Below are 20,621 nucleotides of genomic sequence, written 5' to 3'. Positions count from 1 at the left end.
CACATTATCGACTGTGACAATATATAGTGGGGCATCCCCTGGGGCCACCCAACAGAACAAAGTACTATAATATACAACAGGTATAACAAAACATAACCTCAACAGCTGGATAAAAACAAGGGAGGCAAGTGTACACAGTGATGAAAGTGGCACCTTGTCATTTGGAGCAGATTTAGGAGCAGAAAAATCTGCTGTTTGGAATAAGAAAAAAATGCTTTTGTGCCGTAAATTACTGATCCAGAGTAAAGAGGAAGCACTATGTAAGTTAGTACTTTCTGAAGCAATGCATTCAATATGTATTATGCTAAGATGCCAGTATATTTTCTCCAACTTGTTGCTCCAGTTATATGTTACTAGACAAGAGGATTAAGATAACCACCAACTTATTAGTAATTTAAAGTTAATTCTGCATTTAAGTGAAGAGTTAATCCCTCTACGCTCACGTCCTTCGCTTCGTTATTCATTTCATCTGCTAAATGTTCTATCCATTATAGCATTTGATCCGCTAAACAATTAAGCTGAATGCGCATAGCCACCCTATTCATTACTAATATGGCGCGAGCACTGTGTCCTCACAGTTTAAAAATACTGTGTAAGGATAACCTCATGCACTTGAAGCTCATGCTAGTCAAAGCGTATGGTCTTCCAGGATGTTCCAAGCAAAGCACTGGCACACTACTTATTTGACACTGACACGATGTTAATAAACAGCTGGGTGGCTGTACTATATTGACACTACATATCTCTACAATTGAAATTACTTGCTGAGCAAGTTGGTAGTCGATCAGAAGCATGACTAAGCAGTTCCAATACAGATGGAACAGTAACAACGATATCATTTTAAGTGTCCTCACTGGAATAGATTGAATAGTATCTGTGCTGTGTGACTTGTGCGCCTGTGGATATTTCCTTGTCCCATCTCAATTTTTTTTTCTATGTCGGAGCTGCCGAGGTGTAACATAATGCGCCTTATGCACTTGTCGATATACCACTAAGTAACCGCGAGAAAGGTACACTGAGAAGCTGTACCCTTGGAATAATGTCGCACCATAATTACATCACACAATTACAATTGCTATAACAATTATATGTCACTAGAGGAGAAATTCCATGGTCGTTGCCACCGTCATCTTGTGCATAATGTCCAACTGCAATAAGACAGCGGCCACGCACCCCTAGTGCTGAAGATTTGACGGAAACCATGCAGGGGTGAGTAGCAAATGTTGGTTGCTTGATGCGCTGCGCCTTGTCGCGCAAGCAAAAGATTCCAAATTTGGAGCTGGTGCGTGTTGGCTCAGGCCTAGAGCTATGGCTGTGATAAACGACAATTTGGCACAGCAAGTAGCAGGATTTCCTTAACAGCGTAATTGATGCAGCACTTCCATTACTGACAATGTTACTTTCCGATTGCATTCAGGTCTGTCCTAGTGCTTGGTTTTTGCAAGCCATAGTTGACCAATGAGTGCTTGAAATTTTGTTGGATCTTCACATGAAGGAACACCACATGAACATGGCAGCCGTAATGGTTAGAAAAAACTTTGGCTTGCCTTGTATATGGCCAAAGCAGTTGAACAGGAAACGACAACAGTGTGTAACCGTTATTGTGGAAATAATGCAGCAGTTCAGAAATTATCCCCCAGCATAAACACCTAAATAAAAAAGATGAATTTGCTATGGCTAGGGCCGCATTCATCATATACTTCTCCTAAAAGCCCGCATTCGATTGCTATCACACTGACCTCTTATTGTTTCCAACAAAGGAATTGAGAAACACAATAACTTCAGGTACAAACAAGCGACTTTGACTTAGTGCTGCTTGTCCACGTCTCTCTACCCCCATCTCTCTCTTCCTCATCCTTCTTTATGTTCCCCTTCTCCTTTCCCCCAGCGCAGGGTAGCCAACCGGACTCTTGACTGGTTAAGATCCCTGCCTTCCTTTTATCTCTCTCTCAGATAAAAAAATTCTGATAAAAAATGCTCCATAATTTCCGTGTCGCCATGACAGTATTCAACACTCTGAGTAGCAAGCTTTTCGTGGCGACAAAGAAAAAAGTTAGCACCATAAATGTTCACTGCCGGTTCCTTTAATAAGATGCCTGCTTTCTCCTCTGGCATAACCTCCCCCCTCCCTGCTAACCTTGTTACAACAGCAGAATTTTTATGCATTCCAATGTTCACAGGTTGACAGTTATTTCCCTGACACACCAGAATGCCACACAAGTTTTAGAATTCTACTTCCAGTTCTGTTACCTCTATCAGATATAACAAAATGGCTAGTTCTTTAACTTTGCTGTAATACAGTAAAACCTCAGTGATATGTTACTTGAGAGACAAAATATAAAATAATGTAACAGCAGGGAAAATGCAACAGTCAGGAAGGCTGCAAATTGCCACAGCAACATCAGAAACAGTTCTGAATTGCTGCCAGTACAGTTATTAGACATCTCGGTGCTTGTACCTTGACTGGGGATGGAGTGTGCACGTGTGTATAACTAAGGGGCACATAAAATGTTCCATGAAAGTGGCCACTTTTAACTTTATTATGCTTCACTGCAATGTTATACAATGCACACTGCTCCGCGGAATATTAAGCCACGCCTACCCACATGACGTAAATCACCCAATTGAGGTCAGTGGAGCGAGCTATCCGACTGGCTGCCCAGGGCGCGTGATCGATAATTTTTTCAATTTTCTGGTAAACAAATGATGTTCGTAGAAGTTGCAGTTAGTTACATTTGTTTTTGTAAAAAGAAAGTAACATAAAGAAAATGCACAACAACAATTTTTCAGTACACTTAGGCACTTCAGCCACACAGCAAGTGTCGTCTGCTTGTGTTACAACGTGCTCCATCTTTGACGAGAGCTCCACCGTCAGTGTCCGTATGTCTTTTCGTGAGCACGATGAATCACCATTGTTGCGTTGTGAGCTGCAGACGTAGTGACTAGAAATATGTCAAGTTGTGACATCGTGTCCCTCTGCAAGGCGGCAGATGAGCGGAGTGCCTGCAGCGCATGGGACTATCGGTATCCGATATGCGCCACGGTTTGAATAGTAAAAAGAGCACACCATACAACTTGAATTTTTTTTTCCTGTTACAAGCTATACAGCTCCGAGAATATTCGTATCGAATAGAGAAAGTAAATTTCCGTATTTAAGCTTACCGGTGATCGTTGTCGTCGGGGCCGTCAGGGGAATTCGGTAAGTCTGGTGGTGGCGAATCGCTGCTACCTTCGGCAGCGTGGAGCGGAGTGCGAAAAGGTGTGTCGCTATATGGGTCGAAACCCATCTCCTCGCTCATCCTGCGCAACCACTCCTCAAGCTCTGAGTACATGATGCAAATGACTATCAACAGAATGATTGCAACGCACACTGCTTGGATAGCTCTCGCTGGTGATCGACAGCCAAGCAGCTAACAGAGAGGTTTCGCGCGGGCGGAGGCAGGCTCCAAAACAAGTGGAAGTGGATGATGTGACATCGCACCGTGACGCAGAACCAGTGAAGGCGGAGCTTAGCCCCGATCACTTGGCAAACGAGTTGAGGAGGAATAGCATGGCTAGGGAGAAGGGTAACTTGTAATCGCTTGTAGCTTTCTTAATACGTAACGCTTAAGTTAAATTGTGATGCGCATGTTCTACTTAAGCTGTACCCTATGCACCAACAATATGTGTCTGAACCGTTTCAAATGCCCTTTAATACTGCTTAAATGGGTGAAAGCTAAAGCATTACACTCCCATTGGTGAAATGTTTTCATCCGCACGTTCCTTGCATGCACAAGCTTTCGCCTGGGTTCTAACGTGCAAAGCGTCTCAATGTGCTCGCCTGCCTGCGAGGAGTTCATAACTCGAAGAACCACTCAGCGCCTCAGCTGAGAGCAAGCCGTTTGTCTTGTTTTGTGCACCACCTGATTTTGCAAGGGACATGCGAGAACACCTGATTAATGGTATAAATGCCACAGTTACGAGTAATAAAGCAGACACAAGTGAATCAAAGTGTACTATCGTGCACTGGAACCAGGCAAAGAAATGGCAGATAGTTTCGTTTACTGCACAAAATGACTGCACGATGTGGTAACAAGCAGACAAAACAGAAGCATGTTCCTCTAGTTATGGCAAAGAGCAAAACAAGGATTAGCAGACGTTTAGTTTGTAGGTTTTACAATTTCTCTATCATGAATCAAGCTGTGAAATAAACTTTATTTAAAGAGCAGGCGACAGTGGTCATCCCCAGGTGGGTGGCACCCGCAGTGGAGCATGCCGTGATTTCTCGCTGCCGTTGCACTCTGTGCACCAGTTGAAACTGGTCTTCAGGGCATAAGCTGGTCAACAGGTCCTCCCACTGCTCTGGGGCATTGGGTTAGGGGAGGGGAGGCAATGTCACGTGGGTGCACTGCGATACCAAATAGTAGAGCGAGCACGGTGCTGAGCATTTTTTACAGGCATAGTCATAGCATGCCAGCTATGTCGCATGAAATGGTGTCTTGTGTATAAACAGGCTTGTCCATAGCCTTCTCCATGGAATGGCCTCCTCGCTTATCAATTTCCACTGCAGTGGAAGATACATTCGTCTGCCGAGTGTGTAATGCATCACGATTTCGCTGTATCATCTGGGTACGCCTTCGTCTTGCTCCTCCGTGGTATTGACCCTCAGCAGGCTAGCCTGGAGAGTATGTTCACACACTGCAACGTTTCCTGACAGGTGCGCATGCTCCGGAGTACAGACTGTGTATGTCTCTGGGAGGTATCTGGTACTTTTGATTATGTCAGAGCTAATGCAAGGAAGATCCACCTCCGGCAGCATTGGGTTTTGACGTCTTATTTAGTTTTATATCGAGCTGTACAGGCTACACAGAATGGTCCATTGTAGGCTGGAGTGAGGGGTGGACGCGCATGGTGAAGCCAAACGAAGACATGGCTGCAGGAATTAAAGGAGCAAGGTCACCAAACGTGGTCCGCTGCTCCCGAATGTAGGTGGAAGCACCATGGGCGCAAGGTGGCGATGACGGCATCAAGCATTCTCCAGGAAGGCGTAGGGGAACGCCGGAGTCCAGTTCAGCCAAAGAGCACGCTAGGTCAGCCTTTAGTGCTGATCGGATGCCCAGAAGGACAAAGGAAAGGTGAACGAGCCAACGTTGCCTTGGCTGATAGGTGGTGAGGACAGCCTTCAGTTATCGATGAAGTCGTTCTATCATGCCATTCGCGGAAGCATGACTGGAGGTCATATTGATGTGTCGAACGCCCAGGATGCTGGAAAGCGTGGCGAATAGGGCCAATTGAAACTGGGGGCCTCAGTCAGTGGCGTCGACAGGACATTTGAAACACGACACCCAGCCGCTCATGAAAGCCATAGCAACTGCCTCTGCCATAGTGTCTGTAATGGGAAAAACCTCTGGCCATCGGGTGAAGCGATGCACACATGTGAGCAGGTAACAGGCTCCACGCGATAACGGGAGAGGGCCGACAATGTCGAAGTGGACATGGGAAAACGTCACATCTGGAGGCCAAAATGGGGAATGAGACATGGTGGTATGGCGATGAACTTTGACATGCTGGCACTCAAGAGATGTTTGCAACCAATGACGGACATCTGCATTCATGCAAGGCCAAAGGAAGCGAGTCGTGACTAGCTACTGCATCACACGAATACCGGGGTGGCTCATGTTGTGCAGTTGATCAAAAATTGCGCGATGAAGAGCCAGAGGCACGAGGGGTCGAGAAACATCAGTGGATGTCTCGCACATTATCAATGAGCAAGAAAATGGAAGCAGGCACTCAATGAAGGACAGAGACATGGATGAGGAACGAAGGCGACGCAGCTCAGATCGTTGCGTTGGGCGGCTGCTAGCTCCTCCATGTCTACAGGTCGATGCCGCCATGTCCTGCACTTGACCGATATAGTGCATGCTTGAAATACCACAATAACGGCATCGAGGAGGTAGTTCGGTTTCGCTTGTCTCGCACCTCGATGCATGTCGCACACCATCGCAATATGTAGATATATGTGCACGAACTTTGACTCTACAATGCCGTCCGGTTAGGCTGTGGTGCACAGGTAGTTTCGCGAAAGCCTTCATAATAGCTGCCAGCATATCATCTGCGGACCAAATCTCGGCTTCCGGCCAACAGACTGGTACGTGATCTCAAGACCAATCGAATCTGGTTTGAACAAACTTGAGGCCACCTATCCGCAACAACCTGCTACACGGCCACCAACGCATCAGCTAGCAGTGAATTTTTGTTATGGCCATACGATGCAAGCAGCTAAAACTTTGGCTTAATCAATGACACTTTTGTCAGTATCCCGCATCGTGAGTCACTGTTAAGTGCATACCGTAATAGCCCGCATATAATACGAGGTTTTTTTTCTATTATTAGCGTCCCAAATTTTCGCCTCATACTATATGGGGATCCGAATGAAAATTTTAGTCAGAAATTTAGAGTAGAAGTTTTGGTTTCGTTATTGGCGTGTGGCTATCCCTTGACTTCGTTATTGCTGAGTGACTACAGCATCGCTACTTTATTGTTGAGCCGCACACGTGCAAACCACGCTTCGCGAAGTGCATCTTTTTTTTTTCCGCATTGAAGGACCAAGATGTCCAGACAACGAAAACAGTAACTCACGGAGCCATATTTAGTCGTTCCTGCTGCTGAGTGCCCACCATCTTGGTACCGTTTCAAAACTCAAAGTTCCACCTATTCATTCCTGCACGTCTTGCTTACAATGGCCACATAGGAAAAGCACAAACAGGCACCCACACACAAAACATCAGGGGCCAGTCTGACGAAGTTTTCACAGCAATCAGCCCTGCTACTGGCTCATCACACCAGCACGCTGAGAGGACGTATGATTGGCTGTTGCTATGGCAACAGTACAACAATGCTGGGAGTAGCATTGCAAGGCCATCACCTGCTAGGCCTGCTTCGAAGTTGACCTGCCATTTTTTCATTGATCAGACCATGATTACAAGCAGCGGTTGTTCGAAGCTTCTTTTAGGAATTTTGAAACTGAACTTGCATACGGAAAGCAAAGCGCAACCGTTATCTGATCATATGCCAAGAAAAAGGAAACTTTTGTTGCAAGGATTAGATGAGCTAGTAACATACCAGATGGTTACTAACCCCGGTGATTCATATAAGTGGCAAGGGGATTCCCACAATGTGTCACTCTGGTGCAGTTACAAGCAGAAAATCAAACTTAACCATTAGAAATGTAGATTTATGTGCATATCAGGCACTATAAACAATGGCAATCAGCTTATATATGCAGTTAAACATTGATATAATGAAGTCAATAAAATCGGCAATTTGCTTCATTATAGCGAAATTTCGTTCTAATGCAATTCCACCTTTTATTCAAATAAGTAGTCATTGACCTGCTTTTCTTACATGAAAAGGGGCCACAAAATTTTCCGCATTATTCGGCAATCGAAAAAAGCAAATTACAATGAGAAAACAATTCATGCGGATAAATTAGTAGTCGACGATATCTGCTCCGCGGCACGAATCAAGCCAAGCCAGCCATATTTTCGCGTGCACTCTGCCCCCCAGCTGATAGCGTTGCTCACACTGGGACGGCGCTATGAGAAAAAGCGTCGGCAGTGTGCAGCAAATGCTCATCTATTTCTCGTTCCAACGGGTTACTGAAACTTGAGATTACGCAACCTCCGATAGAAAACGTGCGGTAAGACAGCTTACATTGTGCCACGCTGTCTTGGCACGCCCACTCTTAACACATGCGGCAGATTTCCTCTAAAGCAGCATGCACGGCTGGCTATTGGAGGTATGCGCGGCTGGCATGCGCGGCTGACTATGGTGGAGTGAGCCCTTTGGCTTTGCATCGCGCGGGAAGGCGGCACTCGTGAAGCCACCATCTTTATTGTCTCACCCTCGCACACTTTCACTCGCACCTAAAGCACACGTTGCGCGGAGCACTTGGACTGTATACAGTACACGATGCGGCTCCACTTTGGCCGTCACACGGCGCACGATTTGAGAGGTGCGTTTGCAAGCGGCCGCTTGTAATACAATCATCTGACCATCTGCGTCGGCTAAAGTTTCCATTTATTGTCTCTGCATTCCCTTTTTGGAGGCGGTAAAATTTCGTTATATCGAAATGCCACGCAAACAAACTTCGTTATATTGAGGTTCTAAATACATGGTGTTCTACGGACAAGTGGTCATGAAAAGTTAAATACTTCGTTATATCAACAATTTCGTTATATTGAAGTTCGTTACATCGAGGTTTAACTGCATACTGAATGACACTTCATCATCAATTAACACCCAGAAATATCTTGACCTTCACATAACTAATGATCTTTCATGTGATATGCTTTTTAATTATTTCACTATGAATGCTAATTGCACACTAAAATATCTTGGTCGTAATTTTTTCTCATCTTCTGGAAAAACAAACTCTACGAAACCCTAGTTCACTCAAAACTACAGAACTACAGGTTTTACCCCTAAATTAAATCCAAGCACCAGTGAATTTAATCCGAGGCTGGTCATTTTAATCTGAGTGCCACTCAATGTAATCCAAGCACTACTGCATTTAAACACCAGGCAAAATATTCTAAATGTCAGTGAATTTAACCCAAGCATAATGCTATTCCAGAATGTTTGAATTTCCAGGTAACTAAAATTTTGTGAAAATATTAGGGGTCAATGTTGGAACGATGTTGACGAACACGGGTGAACAAAACGACAATATTTATTAAGTGCGAACCTGTGCCCACAACTAAAGGTCACTGTGGTCATGAAGAAATCCCCAGCAGTCGCGCTCTAAAACTGGCCTCGAACCGTCTTCTTTCTTCCCGCGTGATACCTGGCGCGCATGACGCATGCGAGCCGGGTCCAACCGGCTGGCTACCCTTGCCACAAAGACCGCTGCTTGTTGTTACTGAACAACACCATGGTACGGCGGGTACAGTTTCCAATACGAAGAGTGTGCAACTTGAATGGGCCAGGACGCCCTTAAATAACACTTCGCAGTTTTGTGGTCTTCGATGTTTTCTTGGAAAATTTCGGGAACTTGTGGAAGTGTCAGTGCCTTTGTCAGGTTGTGAAGCCGACGAGCTCTCCCCCTTTGTGTCTCCGCCTTTGGGTTCTCCCCTTTTGTCTGTTCAAGGCGCAGAGGCTTGACGCTTTTTCGGGCATGGTAACGCCTACTTGAATCTTCCCTACACTGGTGAGATCGAAGTCCAGGCTGATCCCAACAACCTTTTCTTGGACGAGGCAAATCATCTCGACATGAAAACGCTCGCTTGAATCTTTCCCACACTGGTGATGTCGATCATAACAATGCGCAGTTCATTGTACTCGCTATATTGCATGTCATAACATCATGTATATCAAACGAAATGTGACAAAACAACTGACTCAACTACGCCTACTATGAAGCTGTATGCTTAAGTCACTAGTGAATATTATTTACCTACGTTATTGTCAAAGTGGAAGCTTTCACTCGTGAATGCTGTCATTGGTATAAATCCAGCTGTGATAAAATGAACACATATTTGTCACCACTGCTAGCTAATAACACCGAGTCATTAGTGACCACTAGTTATGCACACACTGCAATGTCATCCTACTTTCATGCAGAATAGCGTTATGAATATAAAATGAAACGTCACTGAGATGGTGATTCAAAAACCATAACACAATAACTAGAAGATGTTAACATTGAGTCGCTAGTGATGATGAATCACTTTGTGTAGTGTGACAGTTGCAGCCATCATTCGTGCACATCTTCAATGGTATAAATGAAAGTGTCAATAAACGAGTTTTAATCAGTCGACATTCCTAATTACTATGGGAGATTTAATAATGATCACTAGTGATAAGCTCAGTTCGGTATTCTTGCATTTGTATGCATCATAGCATTACGGATGCCAAACAAAAAACCCTTTTAAACAACGATCAAATTACGATAACTCGAAGATGCAAAAATGTAGTCACTCGTGATCACAGATCACGTACTTCTTTACGACAGTGGCAGGGATACCTCGTGCACGTCATCAGTGGTATCAATCAAAATGTTGTAATATGACCATTTTTTTCTGCTACCACTAGGTAACTGATAATGCAAAGTGATCAGGCATCACTAGTGATAAATTTCGTTTGGTGTTTTCATACTTTCATACAGCATAAAGTTATGGGCATGAAATTAACAATTATTCAAATGACAATTCAGGCTTAATAACTAGGAGATGCTAGGAATTTGTCACTAGTGATCGCAAACCATTTTGTTAGGTATGACAGCGGTAGCCATCAATCGTACACACTGTCATCAATATCTATCGAAGTGTCATTGAATAAGCATTATTTCTGCTACAATTGCTACCAGATAATGAACATTGATTAGTGATCACTCACGATCAGCTTAGTTTAGTGTTCTCTTACTATTATAGAGCATAGTGTCACGGATCTTAAATGATAATTTGAACGGCAGTTCAAGATTCAAGACTTAGTCACTAGTTATTCTGAATCACTTTAGTATGACAGTGGTAGCCATTATTCACATATTTTGCCACAGGTATGACTGTGTTTCATTAAATAACTTCTTGTGTTTCATATTGCAGATGTGGTCAAAAACAGTGGTGCTCAGTAGTGATTACGTTCACTTCGACTTTCAAGACTATTTGCAAATCACAGCTTCATGGACATTAAGTGTCCGTGTTTCTGTTTTCGTGCTCCTCCCATCGCGCGTTGGCCCCATGGATCTCTTGAAGCATCCTCTGGGTCAGTTGTACAGTCAATGTCCGAAAAATTGGGTCGTCCGAAAACAATGAATGCATGTCTTTCACTGCCCTTAAGGGCTCAAAGCGCCACAGGCACGTCCAAAAAATCTCTGAAAGTGACAGGAGACGGCAGGTGCACGCGTGTGCAATTAAGGAATACATACTGCGTTCCGTGACAAGTGGTCCTTCCCACAGTTGTTAAGCTTCACAGCAATACTTCGCGTGTGTTTCAACGCTTAACATTGCTGTGTTGAGGTGGAGCTGACTTTTGGGAACCGGCATTATGCATGGATGGATGGATGGATGGATGGATGGATGGAAAGTAGGTGCGTCCCCTTTGAAACGGGGTGATGGCAGTTGCCACCATGCTCAGATTTTTATTTTGCCTTTTATTTTTATTTTTATCTGTGTTGTGTGCTATTGAAATTCTTGATTTTCTTTAAGTACGTCTTCCTACCCTCTTACTCTTATGTCACCTCTCTGTTTTTAGCCACCAATCCTCCAATCGCCTTTTGCTAATTCCCCCGCATATGTATTTACATGACTATTATTATCTCTCAACCCTAGGGCTTCAGGAAGCGTGACTGTGGCCGCATCGACATTAGGTTTGATACCATCACAATTTAGTATGAAATTTTCTATTGTTTCTACATATTTACCACAAACAGTACATGTGTCTTCTTCTTTGTTAAATTTCTTTTTATAGCTCCGTGTTCTAAGACATCCTGATCTAGCTTCAAAGAGTAGGGCACTGCCGCTTGAGTTATCATAAAACGCTTCCTTCCTGATCTGCTGTTTCCAGTATTGATATAGTTCCACACTATGCTTCTTTTCCATTGAATTTATCCAGTTTCTACCTTCCGCGTTTTTAACCTGTCGTTTAATGCTCTGTATTTCTTCGTCCTCGTGTCTGGCATACTTACTGGTTAGCTTCCTAGTTCTTTTCCGCCATTGTAAGTCAACGCTCTTTCTATACAGGTATTTGAGTACCTTAGCTGTCCACCTGTCATCGTCCAATTTCCTCAGACGTTTTTCGTATAGGATCTTACTCTGAGCTTCCCATGCTTCGAACGATGCCCAGCCCATATTTCCCTGTACTGCTTGGTTTGTGGTTTTCCCATGGGCACCTAGTGCTAACCTTCCCACAGCTCTCTGATTTACTTCTAGTCTCGACTGAACCTCTGCCCTTTAACAAAGGACCGCATTCCCGAAAGTAAGCCCCGGCACTATTACTCCCTTCCAAATACCTCTCAGTAACTAATACCTGTTGTACCCCCACAATGCCCTATGTTTCATTATCCCGGCATCTGTTCGCCCTTTTGCTATGAGAGACTGTTCGTGCTTTTCCATGTACATCTGCCCTTCGTTTATCCATACCCCGAGATAACACTTCAATGCAATGCGCCGGAGTCAGTGCCATTGCCGGCAGTGGCGAATTATTTCAATGAAAAACACGGCACCGAATGGCAAGGAGCTTAATAGCGTATGTCGAAGCAGCTCGGCATAGCGTTGCCGTGGTGGTGGCTATGGCTGCCAGCGGCTCTGCGTGCGAGAGCGCCGGTTTGAAGCGGCGAGATAATCAAAATGGCGGCGGTGGTGGTTTTGATTAATGCCGCTTCGGACCTGCAGTCACGCCAGAAAGTCCAGAAAATTGGACGGCGAAGAGTTCTTGTGTCTGAAATTTCAGACGTTCTTATACATTTGCTTTATTGAGTACATGGTGGTGCCGCGAAGCTGTGCTAATTTTCATGCATGTCCCAAAAAATCGGGTGTCCAGAAAATCGGTCGTTCACTGTACACTGGCGACTCCTCCAGCCGACGACACAGCGTCAAAGACGATTCGTTACGATTTCTCTGTTACTCGAGCCAGCATTTGCAGAACTTTCATTCCATTTCAATAAAGTTATAGCTAATTTCCCCAGACATAAGCACAAATTCCCTGAGTTAGTAGACAAATTCCCTGGTTGGTAGACACCCTGTCACCGATGATCTGCTGTGAGATGTCGCGACTCAATGCTGTCCGAGGACAAGAATTCTCACAGTTCCCGTGCAGTTTTCGCCTCCCTGAATGAACGATCATATCAATAAAACAAGGTATGTTTTATAGTTGACTGCATTAAAGAGTTTTGTTTGAACTTTATCAACCTAAACACAGCGCTCAACTGACGTGCCGCATTGATCTATATTCACATTCTTACACCAATACACCGACATACACATAAATAAGAGACTCACTGGGTGTAACGTTGTCGTAGAGCAAAGCAAGAGCTACAACACCAGGACAAGAGGGCTATGGATTATGCTATACCAGCTAAGGTGCTTCAATGTGCTCAGTAGAGTATTTTTGCATTTTGCCCCAATCAGTATGCCGACAAAAATCACAAACCTGCTAATCTGTCCTCAGCAGCAGAACGTCATACACATTTGAGCAAGCCGTACGAAGCTAGGCAGACTTCAGAATTTACAACACTCACACCTGTAAGCAAATGTAAGAGAAATGTTTGTCACTGCCCACCTGAGGTGGAGCATAACCGATCCACAGTCTGCACGCTCCTAGACTCGCTCCCTGCTTTCAACGAGCACCCGACAGACTTGTCAGCCAGGGGCAAGCTGCACTGCATGCCAACCTCAACCTGACCGACAATCTTGGAACGGCCGTGGCAGGCCGTTTTGGCAGTGATGCTTTCAGCTAGGCTCATCGCATTTGTGAGACCTGCAAAAAATAATTGGGACAATTGCAGTCCTGTTACAGCATCAAAGAACATGAGGTAAATAAAACAATAGAATAAATGAAGGGACATCTCACAAAGCATAGCCAAGGAACACAAAATAACCCTTCCAGTTCAGTATTCCTAAACGGCCACAAAGGACATCCACATTGAATGCTCGAAAGCAAGGCAAACTTTTTTGTGGAAGGCTTACGACAGCAGAACGTATTTCAGACACTTATTCATCTTTTTTATCTTTATTTATTTATTCAATACACCTACATCGCCTGCTCGGCATTATAGTAGGAGGGTTAAAATACAGGTGGTCACAATGGAAAAATATTCAGCAACATCAAAAGAATACATCAGTAAGTACAACATATTCTTTTAAGCCCTGAAATTTGCAAAAGCGAAGACAAACGAACAAATTACCAAACAAAGTAAGTAACAAAGTAACTAGAATAAAGAAAACAGTAGGTATGTACAGAGACGAATAGCAGAACATTTAAAGGATATGGCTCTCTGTAGCATTTTCAATACTAGACGCTGTCATCACTTCATTAGGGAGCTCATTCCAATCGTTAATCATCTTAGGAAAAAATGAATACTTAAACACATTGTTACGGCACTGATAAGCTCTAATTTTGTTAGCGTGGTCTCTCCTAGATGAAACGTAATGCGGCTCCGTAATGAACATTGTTTTGTCGATACCAGTTTTACTTTTGTATATATTGTAAAGGAATTTCAACCTTAGAATTTTCCTGCATGAAGAGAGTTTTCCAACCGAACCCTTCCCGTATTCCGGATCATCTCATAGTAAAATTATAAGTTCCTTTTACAGAGCGTGCTGCTTGCTTCTGGGCGCGTTCTATTTTGTCTGTGAGGTTTTTAGTGTACGGATTCCAGGTAACACATGCATATTCTGGAAGGCAGTGACTACAGTGACGGGGCCCGGTACTTTAACATCTGTACTACAGTGACGGGGCCCGGTACTTTAACATCTGCACTACAGTGACGGGGCCCGGTACTTTAACATCTGCACTACAGTGACGGGGCCCGGTACTTTAACATCCGCACTATTAAGTACCGGGCCCCGTCACTGTAGTGCGGATGTTAAAGTACCGGGCCCCGTCACTGTAGTGCAGATGTTAAAGTACCGGGCCCCGTCACTGTAGTCACTGCCTTTAAGTTTTGTGCTGATATCCCCTAGCTTTGTGTACAAGTTTGGGTTTATTGTTTTGCAATATATTTTGTAAGTTCGAGATTTTTTCTGAATTGATGAACGTAAAGCCTTATTAATCCAAGGTTTATCTTTGCGGTGTTTAGCCGAAACCACATTACACAGAACAAAATCTGAGGTCAATGAAAGCAGTTTATCCCTGAACATGACCCACAGACTGTCGACGCTGCTAAATGAACTATAATGCGCAAATATAGGCACGAAATCATTTAACTCATTAGAGATAACCTCATAATTACCCTTTTAATAAAAAAAAATACTTTTCTCGGCTGCATTTTGGTAAATTCTATTTTTCTGCAACGAATAGTGCATGATCACTAATCCCTGGTACTGGTGCAATGAAGTCTACGATATCTTTCTGGTTACTAAAGACCAAGTCTAACACATTTCCATCTGTACATCCAAAACGAGTAGAAAAATCAACGAACTGGAAGAGCCCATAGGTCATTATTAGCTCGCAAAATACAGACTCAAGCAATGACCATTATTCTGCACAGGACATAGATCACACCATTCAACATTCGGCCTGTTAAAATCACCACTAAGAACTATCGTTTCAGACGACTGGGCTGAGAGTGACCTTGAAAGGCTGATAAATGGTTCAACAGTGTTCAAATTAGGTGGTCTGTAGAAAGAAGCGACAATAAAGGTGTTTCCATCTGAGAAGCATAGCCTTCACCATACAGACTCTGACATATCGTCAGTTAGAAGTAACGGTGCACTTTCAATTGTGTCCCGAACCAGAACAAACACCCCCCCTCCCCGCATATTTCGGTCCTTTTTATATGCAACATAGTCTGATGGAAAAACCTCTGAATCCGCAAAGTCAGGGTCTAACCAGGATTCAGTGGCAATAACAATGTCAGGCTCTGATATCGATAGAAGGGCTGCAAAATCATCAGTTTTACTTTTTAGGCTTCGGCAGTTTAGGACAATAAAAGAAAGTTGTTCAGGTCTATTTCTAGTAAATCGGGAAGAAGGCTGTGTTTCCTATTGCGTACATTCTCGAACAGAACCAGTAGAGCCGTCAAAAATATGTTTTTCCGCCCATCACCAGCTTGTTATACCATCTCATACATTTTATACTCATTTAAACACCATTATACACATTTATACATCTCACACATTTTCATCTCATACATTTTAAAGCTATTGGCGTTGTCTGACTAATGAAAAGTGATTGCAACATCCTATGGTCATCGCAATCAGACTATTTAATGTCGACTGTAGGATCTCCAATCACCACATGTCTTGTGCCAGGCGATGCCATCCTGTGGTTGCAAATTTTCTATTTCCTCACACTACCTGTCTGCTGTCTACGATTGTATGTCAGTTCCATTGGTACCAATTCAGTAACCTTGATAGGCTGTTGGTTACGTGCCCTACACATTACATTGCTTGCCCAAAGTTCATTTTTAAGGCAATGGCATTCTTCAAGAACTTCACTCAGTTACCCATTGGACAACGAATATCCTCTTGACATCCCAACTAGATGCGAAAGCCGAAGTCCCGGTTAGGACGTGTAGTAGATAACATGAGGACATTAACTTCTGGATGTCCTATTTAAGACATCCTTCAGACATCCACGTGACTGAACTTCTGGGATCTAAAGAAATCCCAGAACTTTAATCCTATAGATTTCCAAAGGACGTTTTCAACGGGATGTGCCATACCGGATATATGTGCATGGGACCAATACGCACAATTCAACACGTACTGCGTGATCATATCGTGGAATGTTGTCTCTTCCACGGTTGCCTTCAGCGCATGCTCTTCCAAGAAGACATGTCAGCTAGCAACGTGAAGCTGCTGCCCTCAGGATCAAACTTTCAATGCAGACAATAAATGGAGAAGTTGGAATGAACGACCGAAACTGCACAAGCATATCTGCAGGAAACGTCACAAAGCGGAAGGCAGAGTGCCTAAACAACCGCACATTACCACCTACCGCAAGGTATAACCATATCAATCGTGTTCTACGCTCCTACGCCCTTCGAACATGTCGAGAAAGCCGAGTACTGCGACCTCTGCAACGGCTTCAACCCCTGCCGTCGAATAGAGAAGTGACTGCCTTTACCCAGTCGAATCGCCACTGTCTGTTGCATGCATGCTTTGTGCTCATTTGCGCATAATCGGTCACATGACTTTACACAGTCGTTTTATCGGATCTCTTCGCCCTTCTCTGTAAGCTCGAAATGCCTGAAGGTTGCTGGGTTGGTGCGCTCCGCGCTCTCACACGCTCAGCTCACGCGTTTTCTCTGAATGTGGTGGTTGTGTCAGCGTGCGTCTAAATGTCTTACAAAAATCCCTCACGTGACCTGATCCTAGGTGCCTAGAGACAGGATCGCTTAGGGATTTTTGAGAAGGTGCGGTGGTGGCGCCCGGCGACGCCGTAGCATGGTTGTCCTCGGCGTGATCATTCTCTGGCCTATGCGGACCGCTCATTATTTATGTAATTGTGCTTGCTTGGTTGTAGGTTCTGTGTTACTTGGCAGAAAACCGTGAGTAGTGGTGGTGCGGCAGTGCGGCTTTGGCCTCGGTGATCTCTGGCAGTACAGAATCTGCGTAGTGTGACCCGTACTTCCTTGAGAACTCGGCGGTGGATAATTGAAATGTCGAAGTGGCCTAGTGCCTCGGCAGCGAAGTTTTGCAAACTGCGATGTGGCGTCGCCGTGTCCGACTTTGCTTAACGGACATCGAGGGATGTGCTGCTCACTACAAGTCATGTAAATGCGACTGCGTCGACTGCCCACTGTTCAGCGTTGAATGTGTGGTTGGTGTGCTGTGCTTGTAACGAGTGGTGCAGCCGTGCAGTGAAGGTGATGGTGGAGCAGAGTGGCTTAGGGGCTCCATTTGCGTATTCACAGACATGCGCTCCCGTTTTCGTCTCATTAGCGGCTATCGCGGGATTGTGGTGTGCTCCTTCCGTGTATGAAGTTTACGATGCTAACACACAGCATGTTCACGTTTTTATGTGCTATATGTCATTTCCATGACGGCCGAGTTGAAAACGACGCATATCTCTGTGTTCTTTGTGTGTTGTAAATTACTTTCTATTGTGGTAGTTCTGGCAGTCTTACTACGCAAGGAGTACGAACGTAAACATATAAACATAATTCTGTGTGTCTGAAATTTTGAATTACACATAATACCCTTTACGACTGATAAGTGGGCTACACGGCCTGTGTGAATCAGCTACCTTTTGTTGCGATGCTGTTCCGTGTGGTAGACTGATGCATAATGCGCGTTCATATCTGTACTGTTGTAACAACCATTTGTTTATTCACTCAATACAAATGTACTGCTTCTTCGCTGCAGTACGTTTAGTTACGCGGTGAATCATACTAAAAGTGGGAGGGGGGCCGCTTTCACCCAGCATAGTATGCCCACTTAGGCGACCTAAGAGGCGGCGGGTGCACGAGTGTATAATTAAAGAACTCTTATTAGGTCCACTGACAGTGGCTCCTTTCCACTCTTAGTATGCTTCACAGCACTACATTGCTTAGGCTTCACCGCGAAACATTGTATTGAGAGAAAGGTAATCTTAAAGAGCCAAATTATGTAATGTTTCTTTTGTAGCTTGCTACACTGCAATACAGGGGTGGAAATAAGCATAGTGTATTAAAGCATACTAAGAGTGGAAAGGGCACATAGGTTTACACTGTGCTCATTATTTTCAATTGTGATATAATTTGCAAGAGCATCTGTGCTTGTAGTAAGCTTCATTGACAATTCTTTGTACACTACGAATCCATATTGCAGGGAAGCTTACTAAAGCACATCCGCCATTATGGAACGCATTATTCACTTTCAATGCAGGAGCACAATGTGGATTCATGCCCATGCTTTTAGATGGACTGCACATACTCTATGAGAATTGATTTGTTGTTCATAAGTGCACTGGTACTTTACTCTAAACTGGAGCGCTGAAGTTGATATGGAAGCACAATTTTTGTTAAGGGGACAAGATGTTGCAAAGATGGTTGCAGCACAGCTTCTTCCTTTTTCTTCTTCCAGGCACTTTTTCCACTAGAAGCTTCCATTGCAGTGTTTCGAGCTTCTTTGAGCCAGTACAGTCTATATAAAAATCTGACACTGTTGGGAACATCACCTATGCTCTCTCCAGTAAGCTGTGCATGGGAGAAGTTCATGTCTATCTCTAGTGAAAAAATGTAGCACCACCATACAATACAAAAAAGTGGGTAGGCTGCAGCAATACTAAGTGTTAAATGGTGCTTTATCCTTTCCGTTGAGTTTCTTGTTTTTGCACTTTTTACGATGGATCCTCCACAGTAACCATGCGAGTGCTGAACTTGAGCTAGTTGGTTTCAGGTGTCATGGTTGTTACTAACAGAACAGTGTGATAAACAAACAAGGGCTTGGAGGCATCCAGTCACCTTGCTTGTCTCATGATATCGATTCATGAGCCCCGTGAGCCTCCAGACCAACTAGGAAGGGAGGTTTGCTGCAATCGCTTCTGAACTGTATTGCCACCAAACCAACTGTGCTCCCAATGACAACTTTTGGACAGTACAATGCTTGCACCCAGCTAAGTCTAAGAAGGAAGCATTCAGGATGTGCGAAGCAGGCCTTTTGAAGCTGGCAGCGTTGCTAAAGGGGCTTTTCTTGTCTGCTCTCTTTATGGATACACAAAGATGATTTCCTCCTTGAGAGGGATTGTTTCAGAGGTCATTACATGGCTACATTGTTGGCTGTTTAGTAGCAGAGAAGCTTGTCTTTGCCCCCTGTCAATGATCTGTTCCTTCTCCAGTGCCCCTGTGAAGTGCCTACTTATTGGATGCAATGTGCTCTCCATGTATGCAAGCATTTTTAGCTTGTAAAGACGTCTATTACCCCTTGCCTCAAGCTGGTCCTTGCTGATGTCACCCAAGAAGGCATTGGGGAGTATGGCGATGCACACTTGCAAAACAATGTTGATACCAGTGAAACCAGATTAATGGAGCTGTTTTTTTTTTTCTTTACTCCATCCTCGTTAGTTACAATGAGCAGTTCTTTCTCTGAACATAAGGCATATGTAGCTGGTTGTGCATAGCCTGCGGCCAAGACTTGTTGGCATGTTATGACAGAAACCTGCCCGAGAACCTTAGCACAGTGTCTATAAGTAAAAACCTTCTGTGTTGATGACTTCCTTCTCTTTAACACACTTTGCCTGATGAAGCCAGTAACTGGGTCAACCAGATGTTCAACAGGCTTCCCACTAGTTTTCCCAGCGTCTCCTTTACCACGGTGCTGCTCAGAGATATATGTTTTCTTGACCTTGTGATGCACTTCAACCACGGCCACACGTGCTGAACCTATAGCATGCGATCAATAAAGTGCTATACATCACGTTGCTCCATACTTGTGACATGTGCTACAAGGCCTTGAGGAACACCCTCATTAATTTACGCCCTCATCATACTGTACGAAGCCTTACATGATAAGTGCGACAATTAACATCTACTGGTTTTTCAGTGTTATTCCTGTCCAGGTTGCTAAAAGCTATCCCGAGTGTTTCAAAAGCAAGACTGCTGCTGGACAAGAAGTGCATAAAGCAAGGGTCACTATAACCACATATGCCACACAAAATGAAGAAGGCCACCTAGTGCACAGGTGGTTAACTTCACATCCAACAAGCTTGGTTGCACCACCATACAAAGGCACTATTCTTGAATTATTAACTTGTATTTATGGTGGCCATATATTGCAAGTGGATATCATCCACATTGTGTGGAATATGGTTAAATGATGCCAACTATGATAGCCATTCCTAATCTGAAATGCAACAGAGCAAATATAGGCAACAAATTGCAATTCAAAAAGACAAAGACAACCACACAGGATAAGTAACAGACTTCCTTTTATTGAAAAAAAAAAAAATGTCACATTTGTCATGCCACCAGCAGTGGGTAGCAATCTTTCAAGCTTGGGTGA

General features: G+C 44.0%; 1 protein-coding gene across 5 annotated transcripts in view; it reads right to left on the bottom strand.

Annotated features, from left to right (window-relative positions):
- LOC142590506 (uncharacterized) overlaps positions 1–20,621 on the bottom strand; it is a 126,749-nt gene that overhangs the window by 61,718 nt on the left and 44,410 nt on the right. For all 5 annotated transcript variants that reach the window (XM_075702682.1, XM_075702681.1, XM_075702684.1 and 2 more), the window contains one exon: positions 13,255–13,452. In XM_075702682.1, the coding sequence (XP_075558797.1) occupies positions 13,255–13,452 (198 nt within the window). The remainder of the gene's footprint in view (positions 1–13,254; positions 13,453–20,621) is intronic.

Source organism: Dermacentor variabilis, chromosome 8, assembly GCF_050947875.1.
Source record: "Dermacentor variabilis isolate Ectoservices chromosome 8, ASM5094787v1, whole genome shotgun sequence".
Classification (NCBI taxonomy): domain Eukaryota; kingdom Metazoa; phylum Arthropoda; class Arachnida; order Ixodida; family Ixodidae; genus Dermacentor; species Dermacentor variabilis.
Note: the sequence above shows the minus strand (reverse complement) of the source record. Positions and strands in the feature narration are given on the sequence as shown.